The sequence below is a fragment of the Salvelinus fontinalis genome, chromosome 2 (genome assembly GCF_029448725.1).
Source record: "Salvelinus fontinalis isolate EN_2023a chromosome 2, ASM2944872v1, whole genome shotgun sequence".
NCBI lineage: Eukaryota > Metazoa > Chordata > Actinopteri > Salmoniformes > Salmonidae > Salvelinus > Salvelinus fontinalis.
The window spans coordinates 6656349-6683135 of NC_074666.1; the positions used below are offsets into that span (position 1 = coordinate 6656349).

The 26787-nt window shown below is 42.5% G+C and overlaps 1 protein-coding gene across 1 annotated transcript in view; it reads left to right on the forward strand.

Moving 5' to 3' along the window:
- Positions 1-645: 645 nt before the first annotated feature.
- The window catches only part of LOC129810943 (dopamine beta-hydroxylase-like), a 38071-nt gene continuing 11929 nt past the window's right edge, over positions 646-26787 (forward strand). Inside the window, exons 1-9 of the mRNA XM_055861966.1 lie at positions 646-1436; positions 4530-4676; positions 9661-9918; positions 11351-11527; positions 14887-14989; positions 15560-15726; positions 16107-16250; positions 19616-19654; positions 20209-20268. Coding sequence (XP_055717941.1) covers positions 1071-1436; positions 4530-4676; positions 9661-9918; positions 11351-11527; positions 14887-14989; positions 15560-15726; positions 16107-16250; positions 19616-19654; positions 20209-20268 — 1461 coding nt within the window. The 5' untranslated portion in view covers positions 646-1070. The remainder of the gene's footprint in view (positions 1437-4529; positions 4677-9660; positions 9919-11350; positions 11528-14886; positions 14990-15559; positions 15727-16106; positions 16251-19615; positions 19655-20208; positions 20269-26787) is intronic.

Genomic DNA, 26787 nt, shown 5'->3' on the forward strand with positions numbered 1-26787 from the left:
CTAAATTCTCATGAATTATGAATATTTCTGTTTGTGTTTTTACAGTCCTTTCTATCAGTGCTATTTGTTGTTGATTAGACAGTAAAATCAATGAAAGCATCATCTGCAGAAGAATGGTTAACCAGACAGCTGTAAAGTCTGTTTTGATGTCACAACAAACTAAAAAACAACATTTGTTTGTGTTATTTCCTCAGATCATAATCTCAAAGCAGTTGTCATGGCGAAAGGTCCCGGAGTTTTGACTGGTCAGGTGATGCGGTGCTGGAATGGCTCACGTACACGTTGTGGCTGGTCTGCTGCCTGATCAGACAGATAGCTACCAAGGTCCGAGTTTGAGCGTCAGACTTCCCTTAAATCCAGCCATACATCCCCAATTGGCATATGAGGCCAAAACCAGAGGAGATTGAATAGGCAATAAAACTCAGTTAGTCTGTCTGGATTGCCATTGATAATGTCCATGGTCCATTAGGATCAATTATGGACTGGCAGATGTCGAAAACCGTGCTTGACCCGAGGGCTTAATGAAAACAATTGAATTTTGGTCAACAAACATAATGTCATTAAAGCAGATAAAGAGTCAGGGGTCACATGGGATTTCCTTTAAAAGACTAGAAAGAGAGTGAGAGGGATGAGACAGGTCCCAGAGACAGAGAGAGACACCGGCCAGAGGAGAGACACCAACCAAGAAGAGACAGGAAAGAGAGGAAAGAAGACGGTGTTAGATGGCGTTCAATCGAGAGAAAAAGAGACTAGTTAGAAAAAGATGAGGAACTGAGAAGACAGGATACTGTGAAAAAACCCGGATAACCCACTAACCAGGTTTAGAGACATTGGCATGAGGAACCACCTGGAGATATAAGGAGAAAGAGAAGAGAGCGTTACTGTGAAAAAACAACTACAACTGGTAGACAAGAGAAAGAGAGGCACTTCAGATGCTCTTTGTGAGGACTGAGTTACACTGAGACTAACAGACCAAACAACCAGCTAACCAACTCACCATCCTACCGACACCGGCTAACTGACCAACTGACTAACCAACCCACCAACCCAAACGATAATCTCTGCACAGTATGCGCCTCTTCAACAAGGACCTGAGGCTGCAGGACGTGACTCTGATGTACCTGACCGTCTTAACCACCCTGGTGGTGATCCTGGTAGCCTCCTACCAGGTAGATCCTGCTGCCAGCCCCTCCAGGGGAGGATCCACCCCAACCTCCACCTCCACCCCGGTGCAGCTGCCCTACCACATGCCCCTGGACCCCCGCGGACACCTCCAGCTCTCTTGGAACATCTCCTACCCCCTCCAGGAGCTGTACCTGGAGGTGCGCTGCAGCGAGATGAAACACGGCCTGGTTCTGGGGATGTCCGACCGCGGGGAGCTCACCAACGCTGATCTGGTGGTCCTCTGGGACGACGGCCACCAGTCCTTCTTTGGGGTAAGGAAGTGGCATATTGTAAGTACTAGTCCTACTTTGGGGTAAGGCAGGGGCATATCGTAGATACTAGTCCTAGTTTGGGGTAAGGAAGGGTACTAGTCTTAGTTTGGGGTAAGGAAGGGTACTAGTCCTAGTTTGGGGTAAGGAATGACACTAGTCTTAGTTTGGGGTAAGGAAGGGCACTAGTCTTAGTTTGGGGTAAGGAAGGGTACTAGTCCTAGTTTGGAGAAAGGAAGGGTACTAGTCCTAGTTTGGAGAAAGGAAGGGTACTAGTCCTAGTTTGGAGAAAGGAAGGGTACTAGTCCTAGTTTGGAGAAAGGAAGGGTACTAGTCCTAGTTTGGAGAAAGGAAGGGCACTAGTCCTAGTTTGGAGAAAGGAAGGGTACTAGTCCTAGTTTGGAGAAAGGAAGGGTACTAGTCCTAGTTTGGAGAAAGGAAGGGCACTAGTCCTAGTTTGGAGAAAGGAAGGGTACTAGTCCTAGTTTGGAGAAAGGAAGGGTACTAGTCCTAGTTTGGAGAAAAGAAGGGTACTAGTCCTAGTTTGGAGAAAGGAAGGGTACTAGTCCTAGTTTGGAGAAAGGAAGGGTACTAGTCCTAGTTTGGAGAAAGGAAGGGTACTAGTCCTAGTTTGGAGAAAGGAAGGGTACTAGTCCTAGTTTGGAGAAAGGAAGGGTACTAGTCCTAGTTTGGAGAAAGGAAGGGTACTAGTCCTAGTTTGGAGAAAGGAAGGGTACTAGTCCTAGTTTGCATCCAAATAGCATTCTATTTCCTATGAGGTGACCTATTTTTAACCAGGGTTCTGGTCAGAAGTAGTGTACTATATAGGGAATAGCATTTGGGTCCTGTTCTGTTGCTTTCAATAAGGGGTGCTTCTGCTAGTATAAGAGAGACAGTGGCTCGATGTGGTTCCAATGACTTGGCAGGTTCATTAGAGAGTGTGATGTTTACCAAGGTTGAGGGTTTCATTCCCACATTTGGAGGGATAATGCTGTAGCTCAGTGGTATTTTCCTTATTCAATCTGATTCAGAGTGCAGTGTTGCCTCCAGGGCAGAACAAATGTGAATGATTGCGTGAAAGAAAGAAAGCACAACGCCTAACCTTAACCAATTAGGATTACTTGCCTAAATTTAACCAATCCCATTTGTTTCTGCCCTCGAGGCAGAGCTGCCCCCAGAACAAGATTGAGTAAGGAACACGCCAATCTGCCACATTGTTGCTGGTACCCGTTATATTGCTTTACGTAAGAGCTGGTTCTGTTGATGGTAGACGGCCAGGCAGGATGTGTCCACATCATAAAGTAGAGAATAAATAAGGCCATTGAAATGGGCATTTGTTGCATATCAAATTTTTGACAAGATTAGGAATGAATCGATCTAAACTGCATGGACAAAAAAAGACATTGAATGTTGAATGTTGACATCATGTGAAAACCAATTTCTGGAAATGCTGTATACTCAATAAACTAGTAGAAACTTGCGATCATCCAAAAGTTTTCCCCCACCAAGGGAAAATATACTTTTCTCAAAATAAACATTTAATGTCTGATAAATTTTGCAATGCTCTCAAAAGAACATCTCACTTTCCATGTGAGGAAAGGAGTCTTATAATAGGAAGGATCCCAGCCTACTGTCTGTCTATGTGGGATGAGGTCCTCTTTCCCAGTCTACTGTCTGTCTATGTGGGATGAGGTCCTCTTTCCCAGCCTACTGCCTGTCTATGTGGGATGAGGTCCTCTTTCCCAGCCTACTGCCTGTCTATGTGGGATGAGGTCCTCTTTCCCAGCCTACTGTCTGTCTATGTGGGATGAGGTTGTCTTTCCCAGCCTACTGTCTGTCTATGTGGGATGAGATCCTCTTTCCCAGCCTACTGTTGGGAGCAGAAAGGTCACAACGGTGTGCCAGCCATTCATTCATTCTCTCTCATTCTCTCTCTCTCTCTCTCTCTCTCTCTCTCTCTCTCTCTCTCTCTCTCTCTCTCTCTCTCTCTCTCTCTCTCTCTCTCTCTCTCTCTCTCTCTCTCTCTCTCTCTCTCTCTCTCTCTCTCTCTCTCTCTCTCTCTCTCTCTCTCTCTCTCTCTCTCTCTCTCTCTCTCTCTCTCTCTCTCTCTCTCTCTCTCTCTCTCTCTCTCTCTCTCTCTCTCTCTCTCTCTCTCTCTCTCTCTCTCTCTCTCTCTCTCTCTCTCTCTCTCTACTAATCTGCTGTGGGGCAGCACACATACATTATAAATCCCTTTTCACTCCTCCTGCCTCTGTCTGGACCCGTCCCTGGTCTGCCTGGGTCTCATCCTGGACCCGTCTCTGGTCTGCCTGATTCTCTGTCTGGACCCATCCCTGGTTTGCCTGACTCTCTGCCTGCCTGACTCTCTGTGAAAAACCGCCTAGCTTCCTTCTGCGCCCTCTCTCCAAATTAATGTTGAAGGGCCCCTCCAATCCCTGTACAAGGGAGTAGGTCCAAAAGGGAGAGATGAGTGGAGAGAGAGAGAGGGATGAAATGGGAGAGAGGGGTGAGGGATGAGGATAGAGAGACAACTCAGAACCTCTGTTAAAATCCTAGGACCACTTTGGTCACAACAGCACAACGAAACTGCTTCAAAATGGAGTCTGAGGCGCACAGAGCCTAACTAACTCTGACACATGGAGCATCCCTGGTTAATTTGGGTTTTTTAATACATGTGTGGCTACTTTGGAGTCTTTACACTTTTCCCCAACCTCAAGCAATCATGCAAGGTGGAACAAACATGTATTGGATGGCTGGTTCTATTTCGGTGCATGTTACATGCGGACGATGTGATTGGAGGAGACAGATTCAGTTGTTACCATTGGCTCCTGGGGCATGCATCTTGCACGCTCACTTGGCCATTGCTTGGCATCGCTGTCTCATAGGGTTGGGGTTAGGGTTAGATGTCACAGAATGTTTATGGAAATACATACTTGTCTGGCTGTGAGATCTCTAGGGCAATTGCCCAGCATGTGGATTTCTTTCCATAAAATGTATCTAGTATCTGTCTTTGTGTGTGTATGCGTGCATGTGTGTGTGTGTGTGTATTCGGACCTATGGGTGTGTATTTGTTTCTCTCTGTGTGTGTTACTCCAGGATGCGTGGAGTGACAGTCAGGGTCATGTGAGTCTGGACAGCCAACAGGACTACCAGCTGATGGACACCAGGCAGACACCTGAGGGATTCACCCTGCTGTTCAAGAGACCCTTCAGCACATGCGACCCCAGAGATTACATCATAGAGGTGAGAGACAGAGAGAGAGACACACACAGGGGGAGAGGGTGAAAGAGAGAGAGGGAGTGATCACAAAAACAATTCAGGAATACACTATGGAAAAAGAAGGAACAGCACGTCAGAAATCAGCTCAATGTTATTGAAGAATCCATAGTCTCTAACCACTTCTGGGAAAATTGGAAAACACTAAACAAACGACAACACAAAGATTTATCTATCCAAAATGGAGATGTATGGGTAAACCACTTCTCCAATCTTTTTGGCTCTATACAAATCTTAGAATAAACTATTAAAGACTACCAGAACCAACTGGATTCTCCAATTACCTTGAATGAACTACAGGACAAAATACAAACCCTCCAACCCAAAAAGGCCAGTGTGATGATGGTATCCTCAATGAAATGATCAGATGTACAGACACAAATTCCAATTGGCTATACTTAAACTCTTTAACATCATCCTTAGCTCTGGCATCTTCCCCAAAATGTGGAACCAAGGACTGATCACCCCAATCCACAAAAGTGGAGACAAATTTGACCCCAATAACTACCGTGGGATATGGGTCAACAGTTACTTTGGGAGAATACTCTGCATTTTCATTAACAGCAGACTCCTACATTTCCTCAGTGAAAACAATGTACTGAGCAAATGTCAAATTGGCCTTTTACCAAATTATCATACGACAGACCACATATTCACCCTGCACACCCTAATTGACAAACAAACAAACCACAACAGAGGCAAAGTATTTTGTTTTACCTTTATTTAACTAGGCAAGCCAGTTAAGAACAAATTCTTATTTTCAATGACGGCCTAGGAACAGTGGGTTAACTGCCTTGTTCAGGGGCAGAATGACATATTTTCACCTTGTCAGCTTGGGGATTTGATTTTGCAACCTTTTGGTTACTAGTCCAACACTCCAACCACTAGGCTACCTGCCGCCCCTTAATGCTTTGTTGATTTCAAAAAAGCCTTTGACTCAATTTGGCATGAGGGTCTGCTGTATAAATTGATGGAAAGTGGTGTTGGGGGTAAAACATTCGACATTATAAAATCCATGTACACAAACAACAAGTGTGCAGTTAAAATAGGCAAAAAACAAGACCCACAGGGCCGTGGGGTGAGACAGGGATGCAGCTTAAGCCCCACCCTCTTCAACTTAATTATCAGCGAATTGGCGAGGGCACTAAAATGGTCTGCAGCACCCTACTAGAATCTGAAGTCAAAAGCCTACTGTTTGCTGATGATCTGGTGCTTCTGTCACCAACCAATGAGGGCCTACAGCAGCACCTAGATATTCTGCACAGATTCTGCCAGACCTGGGCCCTGACAGTAAATCTCAGTAAGACCAAAATAATGCTGTTCCAAAAAAGGTCCAGTCGCCAGGACCACAAATACAAATTCCATCTAGACACCGTTGCCCTAGAGCACACAAAAAACTATACATACCATGGCCTAAACATCAGCGCCACAGGTAACTTCCACAAAGCTGTGAACGATCTGAGAGACGAGGCAAGAAGGGCATTCAATGCCATCAAAAGGAACATAATATTCGACATACCAATTAGGAGCTGGCTAAAAATATTTGAATCAGTCATAGAGCCTATTGCCCTTTATGGTTGTGAGCCTGGAATACACTCACCAACCAAGAATTCACAAAATGGGACAAACACCAAATTGAGAATCCGCATGCAGAATTCTGCAAAAAGATCCTCCATGAACACCAAATAATGCATGAAGAGCAGAATTAGGCCGATATCTGCTAATGCTCAAAATCCAGAAAAGAGACGTTCAATTCTACAACCACCTAAAAAGAAGCGATTCCCAAACCTTCCATAACAAATCCATCACCTACAGAGAGATGAACCTGGAAAAGAGTCCCCTAAGCAAGCTGGTCCCCTAAACACAAACACACCCACAGAGCCCCAGGACAACAGCACAATTAGACCCAACCAAATCATGAGAAAACAAAAATATAATTACTTCACACATTGGAAATAATTAACAAAAAAACACGCAAACTAGAATGCTATTTGGCCCTAAACAGAGAGTACACAGTGGCAGAATACCTGACCACTGTGACTGACCCAAACTCAAGGAAAGCTTTGACTATGTACAGACTCAGTGAGCATAGCCTTGCTATTGAGAAAGGCCACCGTAGGCAGACCTGGCTCTCAAGAGAAGACAAGCTATGTGCACACTGCCCAGAAAATAAGGTGGAAACAACTGCACTTCCTAACCTCCTGCCCAATGTATGACCATATTAGAGACACATATTTCACTCAGATTACACAGATCCACAAAGAATTCAAAAACAAACCTGATTTTGATAAACTCCCATATCTACTGGGTGAAATACCACAGTGTGCCATCCCAGTACCAAGATTTGTGACCTGTTGCCACAAGAAAAGGTCAACCAGTGAAGAACAAACACCATTGTAAATACAACCCATATTTATGCTAATTTAATTTCCCTTTGGTACTTTAACTATTTGCACATCATTACAACACTGTATATATACATAATATGACATTTGTAATGTCTTTATTCTTTTGGAACTTCTGTGAGTGTAATGTTTACTGTTCATTTATATTGTTTATTTCACTTTTGTATATTATCTACTTCACTTGCTTTGGCAATGTTAACATATGCCAAAAAAGCCCCTTGAGTAGAATTGAATTAAGAGAGAGATGGAGAAAGAAGGAGGGGGGAAAGAGAGAGAGAGAGATGGAGGGAGATAAATAAAGATAGGGATTTAGAGAGAGAGATAAATAAAAATAGGGAGTGAGACAGAGAGAGACAGAGAGAGAACAGTATAGCAGGTGAAAAGAGAGAGACCGAGAGAGAGACAGAGAGAGAACAGTATAGCAGGTGAAAAGAGAGAGACACAGAGAGACAGAGAGAGAGACAGAGAGAGAACAGTATAGCAGGTGAAAAGAGAGAGACACAGAGAGAGACAGAGAGAGAACAGTATAGCAGGTGAAAAGAGAGAGACAGAGAGAGACAGAGAGAGAGACAGAGAGAGAACAGTATGCAGGTGAAAAGAGAGAGACAGATAAAGACAGAGAGAGAGACAGAGAGAACAGTATAGCAGGTGAAAAGAGAGAGAACAGTATAGCAGGTGAAAAGAGAGAGAACAGTATAGCAGGTGAAAAGAGAGAGAACAGTATAGCAGGTGAAAAGAGAGAGAACAGTATATCAGGTGAAAAGAGAGAGAACAGTATAGCAGGTGAAAAGAGAGAGAACAGTATAGCAGGTGAAAAGAGAGAGAACAGTATAGCAGGTGAAGAGAGAGAGAGAACAGTATAGCAGGTGAAGAGAGAGAGAACAGTATATCAGGTGAAAAGAGAGAGAACAGTATATCAGGTGAAAAGAGAGAGAACAGTATAGCAGGTGAAAAGAGAGAGAACAGTATAGCAGGTGAAGAGAGAGAGAGAACAGTATAGCAGGTGAAGAGAGAGAGAACAGTATAGCAGGTGAAAAGAGAGAGAACAGTATAGCAGGTGAAAAGAGAGAGAACAGTATAGCAGGTGAAAAGAGAGAGAACAGTACAGCAGGTGAAAAGAGAGAGAACAGTATAGCAGGTGAAAAGAGAGAGAACAGTATAGCAGGTGAAGAGAGAGAGAACAGTATAGCAGGTGAAAAGAGAGAGAACAGTATAGCAGGTGAAAAGAGAGAACAGTATAGCAGGTGAAAAGAGAGAACAGTATAGCAGGTGAAAAGAGAGAACAGTATAGCAGGTGAAAAGAGAGAGAACAGTATAGCAGGTGAAAAGAGAGAGAACAGTATAGCAGGTGAAGAGAGAGAGAACAGTATAGCAGGTGAAAAGAGAGAGAGAACAGTATAGCAGGTGAAGAGAGAGAGAACAGTATATCAGGTGAAAAGAGAGAGAACAGTATAGCAGGTGAAAAGAGAGAGAACAGTATAGCAGGTGAAGAGAGAGAGAACAGTATAGCAGGTGAAAAGAGAGAGAGAACAGTATAGCAGGTGAAGAGAGAGAGAACAGTATAGCAGGTGAAAAGAGAGAGAGAACAGTATAGCAGGTGAAGAGAGAGAGAGAACAGTATTGCAGGTGAAAAGAGAGAGAACAGTATAGCAGGTGAAAAGAGAGAGAGAACAGTATAGCAGGTGAAGAGAGAGAGAGAACAGTATTGCAGGTGAAACGAGAGAGAACAGTATAGCAGGTGAAAAGAGAGAGAACAGTATAGCAGGTGAAGAGAGAGAGAACAGTATAGCAGGTGAAGAGAGAGAGAACAGTATAGCAGGTGAAGAGAGAGAGAACAGTATAGCAGGTGAAAAGAGAGAGAGAACAGTATAGCAGGTGAAAAGAGAGAGAGAACAGTATTGCAGGTGAAAAGAGAGAGAGAACAGTATAGCAGGTGAAAAGAGAGAGAGAACAGTATAGCAGGTGAAAAGAGAGAGAGAGAACAGTATAGCAGGTGAAGAGAGAGAGAGAACAGTATAGCAGGTGAAGAGAGAGAGAACAGTATAGCAGGTGAAAAGAGAGAGAACAGTATAGCAGGTGAAAAGAGAGAGAACAGTATAGCAGGTGAAAAGAGAGAGAACAGTATAGCAGGTGAAAAGAGAGAGAACAGTATAGCAGGTGAAAAGAGAGAGAACAGTATAGCAGGTGAAGAGAGAGAGAACAGTATAGCAGGTGAAAAGAGAGAGAGAACAGTATAGCAGGTGAAAAGAGAGAGAGAACAGTATAGCAGGTGAAGAGAGAGAGAACAGTATAGCAGGTGAAAAGAGAGAGAGAACAGTATAGCAGGTGAAAAGAGAGAGAGAACAGTATTGCAGGTGAAAAGAGAGAGAACAGTATAGCAGGTGAAAAGAGAGAGAACAGTATAGCAGGTGAAGAGAGAGAGAACAGTATATCAGGTGAAAAGAGAGAGAACAGTATAGCAGGTGAAAAGAGAGAGAACAGTATAGCAGGTGAAAAGAGGTAAAGAGAGGAATAATAAAGACTTTGTGCTTGATTCTGATTGGCAGGAGGGTACCGTACACCTGATCTACGGAGTGTTGGATCAGCCAATCCGCTCGCTCCAGCAGCTCAACCTGTCCCAGATTGAGACGGGAGTGCAGAGGGCCCTCCTGCTGCGCCCAGACACCCCGTCCCCCTCCCTGCCCCGAGACGTACAGACCCTGGAGGTCCGGACCCCCGACATCACCATCCCCACCCAGGAGACCACCTACTGGTGCCACATCTTCCAACTGCCACCCAACATGCCCAAGAACCACATCGTCATGGTAAATCACTAAACCTAGTCCTATACAATGATGGAACCATAGAATTAGAATGACATTTAGTTATTTCATAGAATTAGAATGACATTTAGTTATTCCATAGAATTAGAATGACATTTAGTTGTTCCATAGAATTAGAATGACATTTAGTTATTCCATAGAATTAGAATGATGTTTAGTTATTCCATAGAATTAGAATGACATTTAGTAATTCCATAGCATTAGAATGACATTTAGTTATTCCATAGAATTAGAATGACATTTAGTTATTCCATAGAATTTGAATGACATTTAGTTATTCCATAGAATTAGAATGACATTTAGTTATTCCATAGAATTAGAATGACGTTTAGTTATTCCATAGAATTAGAATGACTTTGAGTTATTCCATAGAATTAGAATGACGTTTAGTTATTCCATAGAATTAGAATGACGTTTAGTTATTCCATAGAATTAGAATGACGTTTAGTAATTCCATAGAATTAGAATGACATTTAGTTATTCCATAGAATTAGAATGACATTTAGTAGCTCTGTCACGTTCCTGACCTGTTTTCCTTTGTTATGTATTTGTTTTAGTTTGGTCAGGGCGTGAGTTTTGGGTGGGCAGTCTATGTTTTCTATTTCTATGTGGGGTTTTGTGTTCGGCCTGGTATGATTCTCAATTAGAGACAGGTGTGTATCGTTTGTCTCTGATTGAGAGTCATACTAAGGCAGCCAGGGTTTCACTGGTGTTTTGTGGGTGTTTGTTTCCTGTGTTAGCGTTTGGGCCACACAGGACTGTTGCAGGTTAGTCACGTTTGTTGGTTTTGTTAATTTGTAGTGTTTGTTGGTTTGCCATTAAAATCATGAATACCTCCTACTCCGCATCTTGGTCCGATCCATGCTCCTCCTCGTCTGAGGAGGAGAACGACATTGACAGCCGTTACAAGCTCCATAGAATTAGAATGGCATTTAGTTATTCCATAGAATTAGAATGACGTTTAGTTATTCCATAGAATTAGAATGACGTTTAGTTATTCCATAGAATTAGAATGACATTTAGTTATGCCATAGAATTAGAATGACATTTAGTTATTCCATAGAATTAGGATGACGTTTAGTTATTCCATAGAATTAGAATGACGTTTAGTTATTCTATTAGGATTATTCTCAGTAATACTATTTCTATGGATGGAACCATCGAGTCCAATTCCATCAAACCCTGGCCCCTAGGCATTCGAATAGACTTGGATAAGTGTATAAATGTCATCAATATGACAATATCCCTTCCAACCTTTTTCTATTGCTTAGCCCTACCCAATCCTTGGGCATAGCAATGAGTTTGAAAATCAAAACAGCGGAGTCAATACCAATCAATTTCCACCTCTTCTCTTCCTCTTCCTCCTCCTCCTCCCCCTCCTCATCCTCCTCCCTCTTCATCACCCTCACCCCAGTATGAGTCGGTGGTAACCCCTGGTAACGAGGCCGTAGTGCACCACATGGAGGTGTTTGAGTGTTCTCCTGAGATGAGTACAGTTCCACAGTACAGCGGATCCTGTGACTCCAAGATGAAGCCCGCCAGCCTCAACTACTGTCGCCATGTTCTGGCGGCCTGGGCTATGGGGGCTAAGGTAATACACACACACACCAGAACTGGGTTCAAATAGTATTCCTTTTTTTTCAAGTGTTTACAGGGCCTTCAGAAAGTATTCACACCCCTTGACTTTTTCTACATTTTGTTGTGTTACAGCCTGAATTTAAAATAGATTAAATGTAGATTTTTTGTTGTCTCTGGCCTAAACACAATACTCTATAATGTCAAACTGGAATAATGTTTTTAGAAATGTTTACAAATGAATTAAAAATGAAAAGCTGGAATGTCTTGGGTCAATAAGTATTCAAGCCCTTTGTTATGGCAAGCTTAAAACATGTTCAGGAGTAAAAATGTGCTTAACAAGTCACATAATAAGTTGCATGGACAATAAGTGTTTAACATGATTTTTGAATGACTACCTCATCTCTGTACCCCACACATACAAATGATCTGTAAGGTCCCTCAGTCCAGCAGTGAATTTCAAACACAGATTCAACCACAAAGACCAGGGAGGTTTTCCAATGTCTCGCAAAGAAGGGGACCTATTGGTAGATGGGTAAAAAAAAAAAAAGCAGACATTGAATATCCCTTTGAGCATGGTGAAGTTATTAATTACACTTTGGATGGTGTATCAATGTACACCGTCACTACAGGAATACAATATTTACATTTAACATTTACATTTAAGTCATTTAGCAGACGCTCTTATCCAGAGCGACTTACAAGTACATACATTCATACTTTTTTTTTTTTTTTTTTTTTTTTTTTTTTTTTTTATATAGATAATATAGATAATTACATGTGTGGGGTAATGAGATGAGGTAGTTCTTTAAAAATCATGTTAAACACTATTATTGCACAGAGAGTAAGTCCATGCAACTTATTATGTGACTTTAACTTACTCCCGAACTTATGTAGGCTTGCCATAACAAAGGAGTTGAATAGTTATTGACTCAAGACATTCCAGCTTTAATATTATGGGGTATTGTGGGTAGGCCAGTGACAAAAACATCTAAATTGAATCAATTTTAAATTCAGGCTGTAACACAACAAAATGTGGATAAGGTGAAGGGGCGTGAACTCTCTGAAGGCCCTATAGGCATCCAGCCACTTTGAGGGCATAATTGGTTAACATAGTAAAATCCTGAACAGTAAGAGCCTGCTGTTCAATTCTTTCAATATTGAACACAGACGTTTCAACCAGTAGTAGAGAGTAGTAGAGAGGCAGGTTGGTAAAGTCTGAGAGACTAGAGATCCACAGAAACAGAGACAAGCTGAGGAAAAAACTCAGAGAACCCATGAAAGCCTCAGAGAATGTTACTAGGAAAATACCTATGTCTGAATAACGTTTGGTTCAATAGAAGTATGTTTTGATGAGAGCAGGGAAGCAGTCTCTGGAGGAGCTGGTGTGTGGTGGTGAGGAGTTGAGAGGAGAGGAGTGTGCGTGTGTGGGTGTGTCTGTATGTGCCTCTGTGCATTGGTGTGTGTGTGTGTTACAGTTTGTGAATCTGTATGTGTGTGTGTGTGTCTGTGTGTGTGTGTGTGTCAGTTTGTGAATCTGTGTGTGTGTGAATCTGTGTGTTTGTGTGTCTGTGAGTGTGGGAATCTGTGTCTGTCTGTCTGTCTGTCTGTGTGTGTGTGTGTGTGTGTGTGTGTGTTTTTGTGTGAGAGTGTGTGTGAGTGTGTGAATCTGTGTGTGAGTGTGTGTGAGAGTGTGTGAATCTCTCTCTCTGTGTGTGTGTGTGTGTGTGGGTGTGTTTTTGTGTTTTTGTGTGTGTGTGTGAATCTGTGTGTTTGTGTGTGTGTTCATGTAGGTGTTGGTAATGCTCTGGGATGTGTGAGGCAGAGGAAGACACGTCTTACTGGATAAGAATCACATCACAGTCAGAGAACTGGTGCCTAGTGCCAAGCCTCTGAGCCCTCCCATTGGATTAGCAGACGGAGAAAACAAAACAGAAATCATGTGTTCTGCTGAGTGGCGAGGGTAGAAGCAGAGCTGGAGAGATGAGATTAGCTAGGAAATATACAGGCCTGTTCAGTGTTAGCACATTCTGGATCCCACACACATCTAAAGGGAAATCTGGCATTATAAAAGAAGGGAGGCGAAAGAAGAGGAGGAAGGCGAGAAAAAGAAAGAGAGGGGGAAGAGAGAGGTAGGGGAGAGTGAGGAGGAGGAGGAGGAGGAAGAGAAAGACCAGTTATGTAAAATAGTCCTAGGGATGCTGCCAGGCCGGGGGAGAGAAAAGATCCACAAGCTCTCCTCTCCTCTCCGGAATGCTAATAAGATTGATATAAAAATAAGTTTTATCTCCAAAAGTATTTTTGTTTAATCGTCTATCTCTTTTATGAACAGATCCTCAGAACACGTTAGGGGAACATATACCATAGAGATGTAAAGCGATGGATATAGACGATAGAAATAGAGAGAAACAAACTCGCTGCTGTTTTAGTCTTCTCTGGATCAATAAGAGCTATTGTCTTTCTGCGTTGGCTGAAACTACTCCTTTTATGGTGGATGATTCACATGTCCAATGATACAAAGTAATGTGATGTTGAATGATAAAAAATAATGTGATGTTCAATAATATAAAATAATGTGATGTTCACAATGATAAAATAACATGATGTTAACTTTAAAAGATAATGTGATGTTCAATAATAAAAAAGAATGTGATGTTCACAATGATAAAATAATGTGTTGTTCAATGATAAAAAAAGAATGTGATGTTCACAATGATAAAATAACGTGATGTTCAATGATAAAAAAGAATGTGATGTTCACAATGATAAAATAACATGTTAAATTAAAAAAATTATGTGATGTCTAATAATAAAAAATTATGTGATGTCTAATAATAAAAAATTATGTGATGTCTAATAATAAAAAATTATGTGATGTCTAATAATAAAAAATTATGTGATGTCTAATAATAAAAAATTATGTGATGTCTAATAATAAAAAATTATGTGATGTTCAATTATAAAGCGAATGTGATGTTCAATGAATGTTCAATGATAAAAATAACGTGATGTTGAATTATAAAAATAATGTGATGTTCACAACGATAAAAATAACGTGATGTTCAACGATAAAAATAACGTGATGTTCAACGATAAAAATAACGTGATGTTCAACGATAAAAATAATGTGATGTTCAATGATAAAAATAACGTGATGTTCAACGATAAAAATAATGTGATGTTCAACGATAAAAATAACGTGATGTTCAAAGATAAAAATAATGTGATGTTCAACGATAAAAATAATGTGATGTTCAACGATAAAAATAATGTGATGTTCAAAGATAAAAATAATGTGATGTTCAAAGATAAAAATAATGTGATGTTCAATGATAAAAATAATTAATCTGTGTGTGTGTGTGCGTGCATGTGTAGTCTTTCTACTACCCAACTGATGCAGGGCTGCCTCTAGGAGGACCAGCGTCTTCCAGGTTTCTTCGACTAGAGGTGCACTACCACAACCCACTCCTCATATCAGGTAAAATGACCTACCCATCACAGTTATATACTATTCTACCCCTAAGAACCTTAGAGCTGGGCTATTAAATTACCACCCCTCAGCAATGTAGTACAGCTCGTTTTATTTTCTACCTGGTGGTAAATTGATCAATTACTGTCACTGTTGTCAACAGTCCACCCACCCGGTGTTCCCTGATTGGAGGCAGAGAATGAAAACCAGAAGTACCAGTTGTATAGCTCTGCTCTATAGTCTCCCAATATCTCCCCTGCTTCTTCCATCTTCCTTCTACTCAACACCTGTCTTCATCACTCCCCTCCCTATGTCATCCATCACTCCCTCTACCCCTTCTTCCTAAACCCCATCCTTCTCTCATCTTTTATCCCCTCCCCCACTACTCCTCTTCCCTCCCTCCCTACTCCCCTTCTATCTCCCCTTCCCCTTTCCCTCCCCCACTACCCCCTTTCTTCCCTCACTTACCCCCCTTCAGTCTCGCCTCCTCCATCAAGACTCCGCCCCTCCCTCTACCTCTCCTCCTTCCTGTCTCCCCTCCTCTCTGACAGGTTCTGGTTGTGCTGTGTCTCCATGCAGGTCGTAAGGACAACTCTGGGGTGCGTCTCTACCACACCCCCAGCTTAAGGAGGTACGACGCGGGCATCATGGAGCTCGGGCTGGTCTACACCCCGGTCATGGCCATACCACCCAGAGAACAGAACTTCCATCTCACAGGATTCTGCACGTCCAAGTGTACACAGACTGTTAGTACACTATCCTTCTAACATAAATCCTTAGAAAACGTGTACACAGACTGTTGGTAGGCTACAATATCCCTCAGGGATGTCTACTGTAGATACAGGACTGAAACCACTCCTGGACCTTCTCTAACAATGGCACCCTGCTGGTAACATTTTACTCAAAACCCCCAGGTATAATGCATTAAGATGTGGTTGTAATGCATTGTAATACTTGTCATGAGCATAAATGACCCTCGTTGTCTTATTGTAATCAGATAATATTTCTACTTACATGGCTAGAACGACAGTACAGTATCTCAATACAAATGAAACTGACAGGATCAGTTAGAATATCGTAATGTACCTTGCTTAACGTGTCCAATTCCTCTCATGACCTCCACCAGGCCCTTCCTCCAGGGGGGATCAACATCTTTGCGTCCCAGCTGCACACTCACTTGGCGGGGAGAGGGGTGAGGACGGTCCTGGTGAGGGGTGGAAGAGAGGTGAAGGTGGTACAGGAGGATAAGCATTTCAGCACCCACTATCAGGTAACCCCCCTGGGTACATACTGTATGCACCAACAAACCCACACGCACACACAGAGCTCTCTCTCTCTCTCTCTCGCTCTCTCGCTCTCTCGCTCTCTCTCGTTAAGGTACTACTGAACTCTCCAAGGTTCAGCGAGGCAAGACACACATATCTGGTTTGCTGCTGCAGAACAACACAACTCTCCCTTGACCTGTATTCATATCCTTTCTCTAACTGATCTGTATTCATATCCTTTCTCTAACTGATCTGTATTCATATCCTTTCTCTAACTGATCTGTATTCATATCCTTTCTCTAACTGATCTGTATTCATATCCTTTCTCTAACTGATCTGTATTCATATCCTTTCTCTAACGGACCTGTATTCATATCCTTTCTCTAACTGATCTGTATTCATATCCTTTCTCTAACGGACCTGTATTCATATCCTTTCTCTAACTGATCTGTATTCATATCCTGTCTCTAACTGACCTGTATTCATATCCTGTCTCTAACTGACCTGTATTCATATCCTGTCTCTAACTGACCTGTATTCATATCCTGTCTCTAACTGACCTGTATTCATATCCTTTCTCTAACTGATCTGTATTCATATCCTTTCTCTAACGGACCTGTATTCATATCCTTTCTCTAACTGATCTGTATTCATATCCTTTCTCTAACGGACCTGTATTCATATCCTTTCTCTAACTGATCTGTATTCATATCCTTTCTCTAACTGATCTGTATTCATATCCTTTCTCTAACTGATCTGTATTCATATCCTTTCTCTAACTGATCTGTATTCATATCCTTTCTCTAACTGATCTGTATTCATATCCTTTCTCTAACGGACCTGTATTCATATCCTTTCTCTAACGGACCTGTATTCATATCCTTTCTCTAACGGACCTGTATTCATATCCTTTCTCTAACTGATCTGTATTCATATCCTTTCTCTAACTGATCTGTATTCATATCCTTTCTCTAACTGATCTGTATTCATATCCTTTCTCTAACGGATCTGTATTCATATCCTTTCTCTAACGGACCTGTATTCATATCCTTTCTCTAACTGATCTGTATTCATATCCTTTCTCTAACGGATCTGTATTCATATCCTTTCTCTAACGGACCTGTATTCATATCCTTTCTCTAACTAATCTGTATTCATATCCTTTCTCTAACTGATCTGTATTCATATCCTGTCTCTAACTGACCTGTATTCATATCCTTTCTCTAACGGACCTGTATTCATATCCTTTCTCTAACGGACCTGTATTCATATCCTTTCTCTAACGGACCTGTATTCATATCCTTTCTCTAACGGACCTGTATTCATATCCTTTCTCTAACGGACCTGTATTCATATCCTTTCTCTAACTGATCTGTATTCATATCCTTTCTCTAACTGATCTGTATTCATATCCTTTCTCTAACTGATCTGTATTCATATCCTTTCTCTAACTGATCTGTATTCATATCCTGTCTCTAACTGATCTGTATTCATATCCTGTCTCTAACTGATCTGTATTCATATCCTGTCTCTAACTGATCTGTATTCATATCCTTTCTCTAACTGATCTGTATTCATATCCTTTCTCTAACTGATCTGTATTCATATCCTGTCTCTAACGGACCTGTATTCATATCCTGTCTCTAACGGACCTGTATTCATATCCTTTCTCTAACGGACCTGTATTCATATCCTTTCTCTAACGGACCTGTATTCATATCCTTTCTCTAACGGACCTGTATTCATATCCTTTCTCTAACTGATCTGTATTCATATCCTTTCTCTAACTGATCTGTATTCATATCCTTTCTCTAACTGACCTGTATTCATATCCTTTCTCTAACTGACCTGTATTCATATCCTTTCTCTAACTGACCTGTATTCATATCCTTTCTCTAACTGACCTGTATTCATATCCTGTCTCTAACTGATCTGTATTCATATCCTGTCTCTAACTGACCTGTATTCATATCCTTTCTCTAACTGACCTGTATTCATATCCTTTCTCTAACGGACCTGTATTCATATCCTTTCTCTAACGGACCTGTATTCATATCCTTTCTCTAACGGACCTGTATTCATATCCTTTCTCTAACGGACCTGTATTCATATCCTTTCTCTAACGGACCTGTATTCATATCCTTTCTCTAACGGACCTGTATTCATATCCTTTCTCTAACGGACCTGTATTCATATCCTTTCTCTAACGGACCTGTATTCATATCCTTTCTCTAACGGACCTGTATTCATATCCTTTCTCTAACGGATCTGTATTCATATCCTTTCTCTAACGGATCTGTATTCATATCCTTTCTCTAACGGATCTGTATTCATATCCTTTCTCTAACGGATCTGTATTCATATCCTTTCTCTAACGGATCTGTATTCATATCCTTTCTCTAACGGATCTGTATTCATATCCTTTCTCTAACGGATCTGTATTCATATCCTTTCTCTAACTGACCTGTATTCATATCCTTTCTCTAACTGACCTGTATTCATATCCTTTCTCTAACTGACCTGTATTCATATCCTTTCTCTAACTGACCTGTATTCATATCCTGTCTCTAACTGATCTGTATTCATATCCTGTCTCTAACTGATCTGTATTCAAATCCTTTCTCTAACTGATCTGTATTCATATCCTGTCTCTAACTGATCTGTATTCAAATCCTTTCTCTAACTGATCTGTATTCATATCCTTTCTCTAACTGACCTGTATTCATATCCTTTCTCTAAATAGTCTAGATGCAACCTTGAGGGACATAAACAATTTTATTTTGTAGATGTTATCGCAGGTGCAGCGAAATGCTTGTGTTTCTAGCTCCAACAGTGTAGTAATACCTAGCAATACAAAAAAGTGTAATGTAAGACTTTCTATTGAGACTCTCTCTGCATGTATTGCAACTATTTTCCTCATATCTTCTAACCTCCTGCCTGTACAACACTCTTCCTTGAATCCAGCTCATATCTTCTGACTAGTCAGGATACAAGACAACTTCAAGCAACATCAAAACAAGAAATCACAGCCAGATCGTTGTGTTTTATAAAAATAAATAAAGAGAGTTACACTCTGTATATACAAGCTGCCAGTCATTTATTGGGTAAAGCACCACCAATGTTTCAGCATCACAGTGACTTCTTCAGGGTGAAGGTGTGTTTTTGTTGGTGTTTTACCCAATAAATTACTGGGAGTTTATACTGTATAGAGTGAGTGCAAATCTCTTTATTATTTATATTTTTTATAGCCTACAGTTTACTCGCCGTTAGTCAGCACCTCTACTAACGTTTTTTGTCTCATGTTTTTCACTGGATCATTGTGTTTTGAAAGCAATTCCATGGATGTGAATGTTGTTGTCTCCTCCTGCAGATAATCAGAATGCTGAGGACGATGGTGACAGTGCTGCCTGTAAGTACGCTCCTCTTTCTACTGTCACAGCTGTCTCAGCAGGTGGGATGAGATACCACACAGTACGGTGGGTTTTGTCTACGGAATAAGATCCAGGAAAGGGAACAGGGGCATTGAGAAAAAGAAGCGACTATTACAGACATGAGGAAGAGAAGATGAGTGAGGGGGAAACAAGACGACAACAACAGAGATGATACCCAGTACTACTACAACTACAGTCTGTCTCTGTCTCTGCTGCAGAACAACAGAGATGATACCCAGTACTACTACAACTACAGTCTGTCTCTGTCTCTGCTGCAGAACAACAGAGATGATACCCAGTACTACTACAACTACAGTCTGTCTCTGCTCTGTCTCTGCTGCAGAACAACAGAGATGATACCCAGTACTACTACAACTACAGTCTGTCTCTGCTCTGCTGCAGGACAACAGAGTTGCAGAGTTGCCTTTAAAAACAATAAAGAGTAACAACGTAAATATTCTGTAACCCTCTCGGAAGATACGTGTAAAACATTGGCAGAGCATTGCCTGATTTGAGTGTGTGTCCCCAACAGGGTGACGTCCTCTTGACAAAGTGTACATACAACACAGAGGACAGGAGCCAGCCTACAGTGGTGAGTATGTTTGGTTTTCACTACAAGTGCAGCCATGCAATATAGCAAATGGTTATGCAGACTGCAAACATGCATACACGCATACATGCACACGTGCATTTGAAGGCGAGTCTAGACTGACTGCTCTACAAACCACCTTCATAAATATCTCAATACTATTTTTAGAATAGTCAGTTAATCACAATCTACCCATGATACATAACGGTTTCGATGCTCTTCACAGCAGTGGCTGTGTTCGAAGCATCTATCCAGTAACTTTAGCCAACCAGCTTAATGTGTTTAATATGGGTATATCCTCCTCCCACAGACAGACAGGGCTCAGAGCGGCTCTACTGCCCAGCTCAGAGCTCAGTAATCTGGGGTCAGACACAGTGAGAAGGAGGCTCTGGGCTGGAGGATGATGATGAGGCTCTCTCCTCCTCTCCTCTGATGCTGAGAACAGCGGGACAGAAGTGGACACACACACTCACTCTTACACACGTACAATTGCACGAACAGACACATGCACAAATATAAACACACATACTCACACACTGTCCTCAGTGTTTCTGGAGTTATGATGAGGGCATGGAGTAAATCCTGGGGTTATGATGAGGGCACGGAGGAAATCCTGGGGTTATGATGAGGGCATGGAGGAAATCCTGGGGTTATGATGAGGGCATGGAGGAAATCCTGGGGTTATGATGAGGGCACGGAGGAAATCCTGGGGTTATGATGAGGGCACGGAGGAAATCCTGGGGTTATGATGAGGGCATGGAGGAAATCCTGGGGTTATGATGAGGGCACGGAGGAAATCCTGGGGTTATGATGAGGGCATGGAGGAAATCCTGGGGTTATGATGAGGGCACGGAGGAAATCCTGGTGTTATGATGAGGGCATGGAGGAAATCCTGGGGTTATGATGAGGGCACGGAGGAAATCCTGGGGTTATGAGAAAGTTTCTCTTTCCTCCAGAGGTTGCAATATAGTGAGGAAATTGTTACAGAGAGAGATACTTTGGATCGTCTGCAATCAGATTGCATTGAGCAACAAGATCTGAATGAATAGCTGTCTTTCTCATCTGTTTTTGGTAAATACATTTTTCCTTTGTTGATATCTGTCTTTTGATATTCAAGTGGGATGTATGTGGAGGAGTCTGAAATGTATATGTATGGGGAGGAGTCTGAAATGTATATGTATGGGGAGGAGTCTGGAATGTATATGTATGGGGAGGGGTCTGGAATGTATATGTATGGGGAGGAGTCTGAAATGTATATGTATGGGGAGGAGTCTGGAATGTATATGTATGGGGAGGGGTCTGGAATGTATGGGGAGGAGTCTGGAATGTATGGGGAGGAGACTGGAATGTATGGGGAGGGGTCTGGGATGTATGGGGAGGAGACTGGAATGTATGGGGAGGAGACTGGAATGTATGGGGAGGAGACTGGAATGTTTGTGGAGGAGACTGGAATGTATGGGGAGGAGTCTGGAATGTATGGGGAGGAGACTGGAATGTATGGGGAGGAGTCTGGAATGTATGGGGAGGAGTCTGGAATGTATGGGGAGGAGTCTGGAATGTATGGGGAGGAGACTGGAATGTATGGGGAGGAGACTGGAATGTATGGGGAGGAGTCTGGAATGTTTTATTTGTATTTATTTCACCTTTATTTAACCAGGTAGGCAAATTGAGAACAAGTTCTCATTTGCAACTACGACCTGGCCAAGATAAAGCAAAGCAGTTTGACACATACAACAACACAGAGTTACACATGGAATAAACAAACATACAATCAAAAATACAGTAGAAAAATCAATAAAAAGCATGTGCAAATGAGGTAGGATAAGAGAGGTAAGGCAATAAATAGGTAATGGTGGCAAAGTAATTACAATATAGCAATTAAATACTGGAATGGTAGGATGTACAGAGGATGAATGTGTAAGTAGAGATACTGGGGTGCAAAGGAACAAAATAAATAAATAAATAAATACAGTATGGGGATGAGGTAGATTGGATGGGCTATTTACAAATGAGCTATGTACAGGTGCAGTGATCTGTGAGCTGCTCTGACAGCTGGTGCTTAAAGCTTGTGAGGGAGGTAAGAGTCTCCAGCTTCAGAGATTTTTGCAGTTCGTTCCAGTCATTGGCAGCAGAGAACTGGAAGGAGAGCGGCCAAAGGAGGAATTGGATTTGGGGGTGACCAGTGAGATATACCTGCTGGAGCGCGTGCTATGGGTGGGTGCTGCTATGGTGACCAGTGAGCTGAGATAAGGTAGGGCTTTACCTAGCAAAGACTTATAGATGGCCTGGAGCCAGTGGGTTTGGCGACAAGTATGAAGCGAGGGCCAGCCAACGAGAGCGTACAGGTCGCAGTGGTGGGTAGTATATGGTGCTTTGGTGACAAAACAGATGGCACTGTGATAGACTGCATCCAATTTATTGAGTGGAGTGTTGGAGGCTATTTTGTAAATGACATCGCCGAAGTCAAGGATCGGTAGGATGGTCAGTTTTACAAAGGTATGTTTGGCTGCATGAGTGAAGGATGCTTTGTTGTGAAATAGGAAGCCGATTCTAGATTTATTTTTGGATTGGAGATGCTTAATGTATATGTATATGTATGGGGAGGGGTCTGGAATGTCTGGAATGTATAGGAAGGAGTCTGGAATGTATATGTATGGGGAGGGGTCTGGAATGTATATGTATGGGGAGGGGTCTGGAATGTATATGTATGGGGAGGGGTCTGGAATGTATGGGGAGGGGTCTGGAATGTATGGGAGGAGTCTGGAATGTATAGGAAGGAGTCTGGAATGTATATGTATGGGGAGGGGTCTGGAATGTATATGTATGGGGAGGGGTCTGGAATGTATGGGAGGGGTCTGGAATGTATAGGAAGGAGTCTGGAATGTATATGTATGGGGAGGGGTCTGGAATGTATATGTATGGGGAGGGGTCTGGAATGTATGGGAGGGGTCTGGAATGTATAGGAAGGAGTCTGGAATGTATATGTATGGGGAGGGGTCTGGAATGTATAGGAGGAGTCTGGAATGTATATGTATAGGAAGGAGTCTGGAATGTATATGTATGGGGAGGGGTCTGGAATGTATATGTATGGGAGGAGTCTGGAATGTATAGGAAGGAGTCTGGAATGTATATGTATGGGGAGGGGTCTGGAATGTATATGTATAGGGAGGGGTCTGGAATGTATATGTATGGGGAGGAGTCTGGAATGTACATGTATGGGGAGGAGTCTGGAATGTATATGTATAGGGAGGGGTCTGGAATGTATATGTATGGGAAGGGGTCTGGAATGTATATGTATGGGGAGGGGTCTGGAATGTATGGGAGGAGTCTGGAATGTATATGTATGGGGAGTGGTCTGGAATCTATATGTATGGGGAGGAGTCTGGAATGTTTGGGAGGAGTCTGGAATGTATAGGAAGGAGTCTGGAATGTATATGTATGGGGAGGAGTCTGGAATGTATATGTATGGGGAGGGGTCTGGAATGTATATGTATAGGGAGAGATCTGGAATGTATGGGAGGAGTCTGGAATATATGGGAGGAGTCTGGAATGTATATGTATAGGGAGAGGTCTGGAATGTATGGAATGAGTCTGGAATGTATATGTATGGGGAGGGGTCTGGAATGTATAGGAGGAGTCTGGAATGTGTATGTATAGGGAGGGGTCTGGAATGTATGGGAGGAGTCTGGAATGTATAGGAAGGAGTCTGGAATGTATAGGAGGAGTCTGGAATGTATATGTATGGGGAGGGGTCTGGAATGTATGGGATGAGTCTGGAATGTATATGTATGGGGAGGGGTCTGGAATGTATATGTATAGGGAGGGGTCTGGAATGTATATGTATGGGGAGGAGTCTGAAATGTATAGGAAGGAGTCTGGAATGTATCTGTATGGGGAGGAGTCTGGAATGTATCTGTATGGGGAGGGGTCTGGAATGCATATGTGTGGGGAGGGGTCTGGAATGTATATGTGTTGGGAGGGGTCTGGAATGTATGGGAGGAGGCTGGAATGTATATGTATCGGGAGGGGTCTGGAATGTATAGGAAGGAGTCTGGAATGTATATGGATTGTCCCGTGTGGCTCAGTTGGTAGAGCATGGCGCTTGCAATGCCAGGGTTGTGGGTTCATTTCCCACGGGGGGACCAGGGTTCAATTCCCACGGGGGGACCAGGATGAATATGTATGAACTTTCCAATTTGTAAGTCGCTCTGGAGAAGAGCGTCTGCTAAATGACGTAAATGTAAATGTAAATATATATGTATGAGGAGAGGTCTGGAATGTATGGGAGGAGTCTGGAATGTATAGGAGGAGTTTGGAATGTATATGTATAGGGAGGGGTATGGAATGTATGGGAGGAGTCTGGAATGTATATGTATAGGGAGAGGTCTGGAATGTATGGGAGTTGTCTGGAATGAATAGGAAGGAGTCTGGAAATATATATGTGTGAGGAGAGGTCTGGAATGTATGGGAGGAGTCTGGAATGTATAGGAAGGAGTCTGGAAATATATATGTGTGAGGAGAGGTCTGGAATGTACGGGAGGAATCTGGAATGTATAGGAAGAAGTCTGGAATGTATGGGAGGAGTCTGGAATGTATATGTATGGGGAGGAGTCTGAAATGTATATGTATGGGGAGGGGTCTAGAATGTATAGGAAGGAGTCTAGGATGTATAAGAAGGAGTTTGGAATGTATATGTATAGGGAGGGGTCTGGAATGTGTAGGAAGGAGTCTGGAATGTATATGTATAGGGAGGAGTCTGGAATGTATGGGAGGGGTCTGGAATGTATGGGAGGAGTCTGGAATGTATAGGAAGGAGTCTGGAATGTATATGTATAGGGAGAGGTCTGGAATGTACGGGAGGAGTCTGGAATGTATGGTAGGAGTCTGGATCGTATATGTATAGGAAGGAGTCTGGATTGTATAGGGAGGAGTCTGGAATGTATAGGAAGGAGTCTGGATCGTATATGTATAGGAAGGAGTCTGGAATGTACGGGAGGAGTCTGGAATGTATAGGAAGGAGTCTGGAATGTATAGGAAGGAGTCTGGAATGTATATGTATGGGGAGTGGTCTGGAATGTATATGTATAGGGAGGAGTCTGGAATGTATATGTATGGGGAGGAGCCTGGAATGTATATGTACAGGGAGGAGCCTGGAATGTATATGTATGGGGAGGAGCCTGGAATGTATATGTATGGGGAGGAGTCTGAAATGTATATGTATAGGGAGGAGTCTGGAATGTATATGTATGGGGAGGAGTCTGGGGAGGAGTCTGGAATGTATATGTATGGGGAGGAGTCTGGAATGTATATGTATGGGGAGGAGGTTGGAATGTATATGTGTGAGGAGAGGTCTGGAATGTACGGGAGGACTCTGGAATGTATAGGAAGGAGTCTGGAATGTATAGGAAGGAGTCTGGAATGTATATGTATGGGGAGGAGTCTGGGGAGGAGTCTGGAATGTATATGTATGGGGAGGAGTCTGGAAAGTACATGTATGGGGAGGAGTCTGGGGAGGAGTCTGGAATGTATATGTATGGGGAGGAGTCTGGAATGTATGGGAGGAGTCTGGAATGTGTATGTATGGGGAGGGGTCTGGAATGTATATGTATGGGGAGGGGTCTGGAATGTATACGTATGGGGAGGAGTCTGGAATGTATATGTATGGGGAGGGGTCTGGAATGTATATGTGTGGGGAGTTGTCTGGAATGTTTGGGAGGAGTCTGGAATGTATAGGAAGGAGTCTGGAATGTATATGTATGGGGAGGTGTCTGGAATGTATGGGAGGAGTCTGGAATGTATAGGAAGGAGTCTGGAATGTATATGTATGGGGAGGGGTCTGGAATGTAAATGTATAGGGAGTGGTCTGGAATGTATGGGAGGGGTCTGGAATGTATATGTATGGGGAGGGGTCTGGAATGTATATGTATGGGGAGGGGTCTGGAATGTATATGTATGGGGAGGAGTCTGGAATTTATATGTATGGGGAGGGGTCTGGAATGTATATGTGTGGGGAGGGGTCTGGAATGTTTGGGAGGAGTCTGGAATGTATAGGAAGGAGTCTGGAATGTATAGGAAGGAGTCTGGAATGTATATGTATGGGGAGTGGTCTGCCATGTATATGTATAGAGAGGAGTCTGGAATGTATATGTATAGGAAGGATTCTGGAAAGTATATGTATGGGGAGGAGTCTGGAATGTATATGTATAGGGAGGAGCCTGGAATGTATATGTATGGGGAGGAGTCTGGAATGTATATGTATGCGGAGGAGTCTGGAATGTATATGTATGGGGAGGAGTCTGGAATGTATATGTATGGGGAGGAGTCTGTAATGTATATGTATAGGGAGGAGTCTGGAATGTATATGTATAGGAAGGAGTCTGGAATGTATGTGTATGGGGAGGAGTCTGGAAAGTACATGTATGGGGAGGAGTCTGGGGAGGAGTCTGGAATGTATATGTATGGGGAGGAGTCTGGAATGTATATGTATGGGGAGGAGGTTGGAATGTATATGTATGGGGAGGA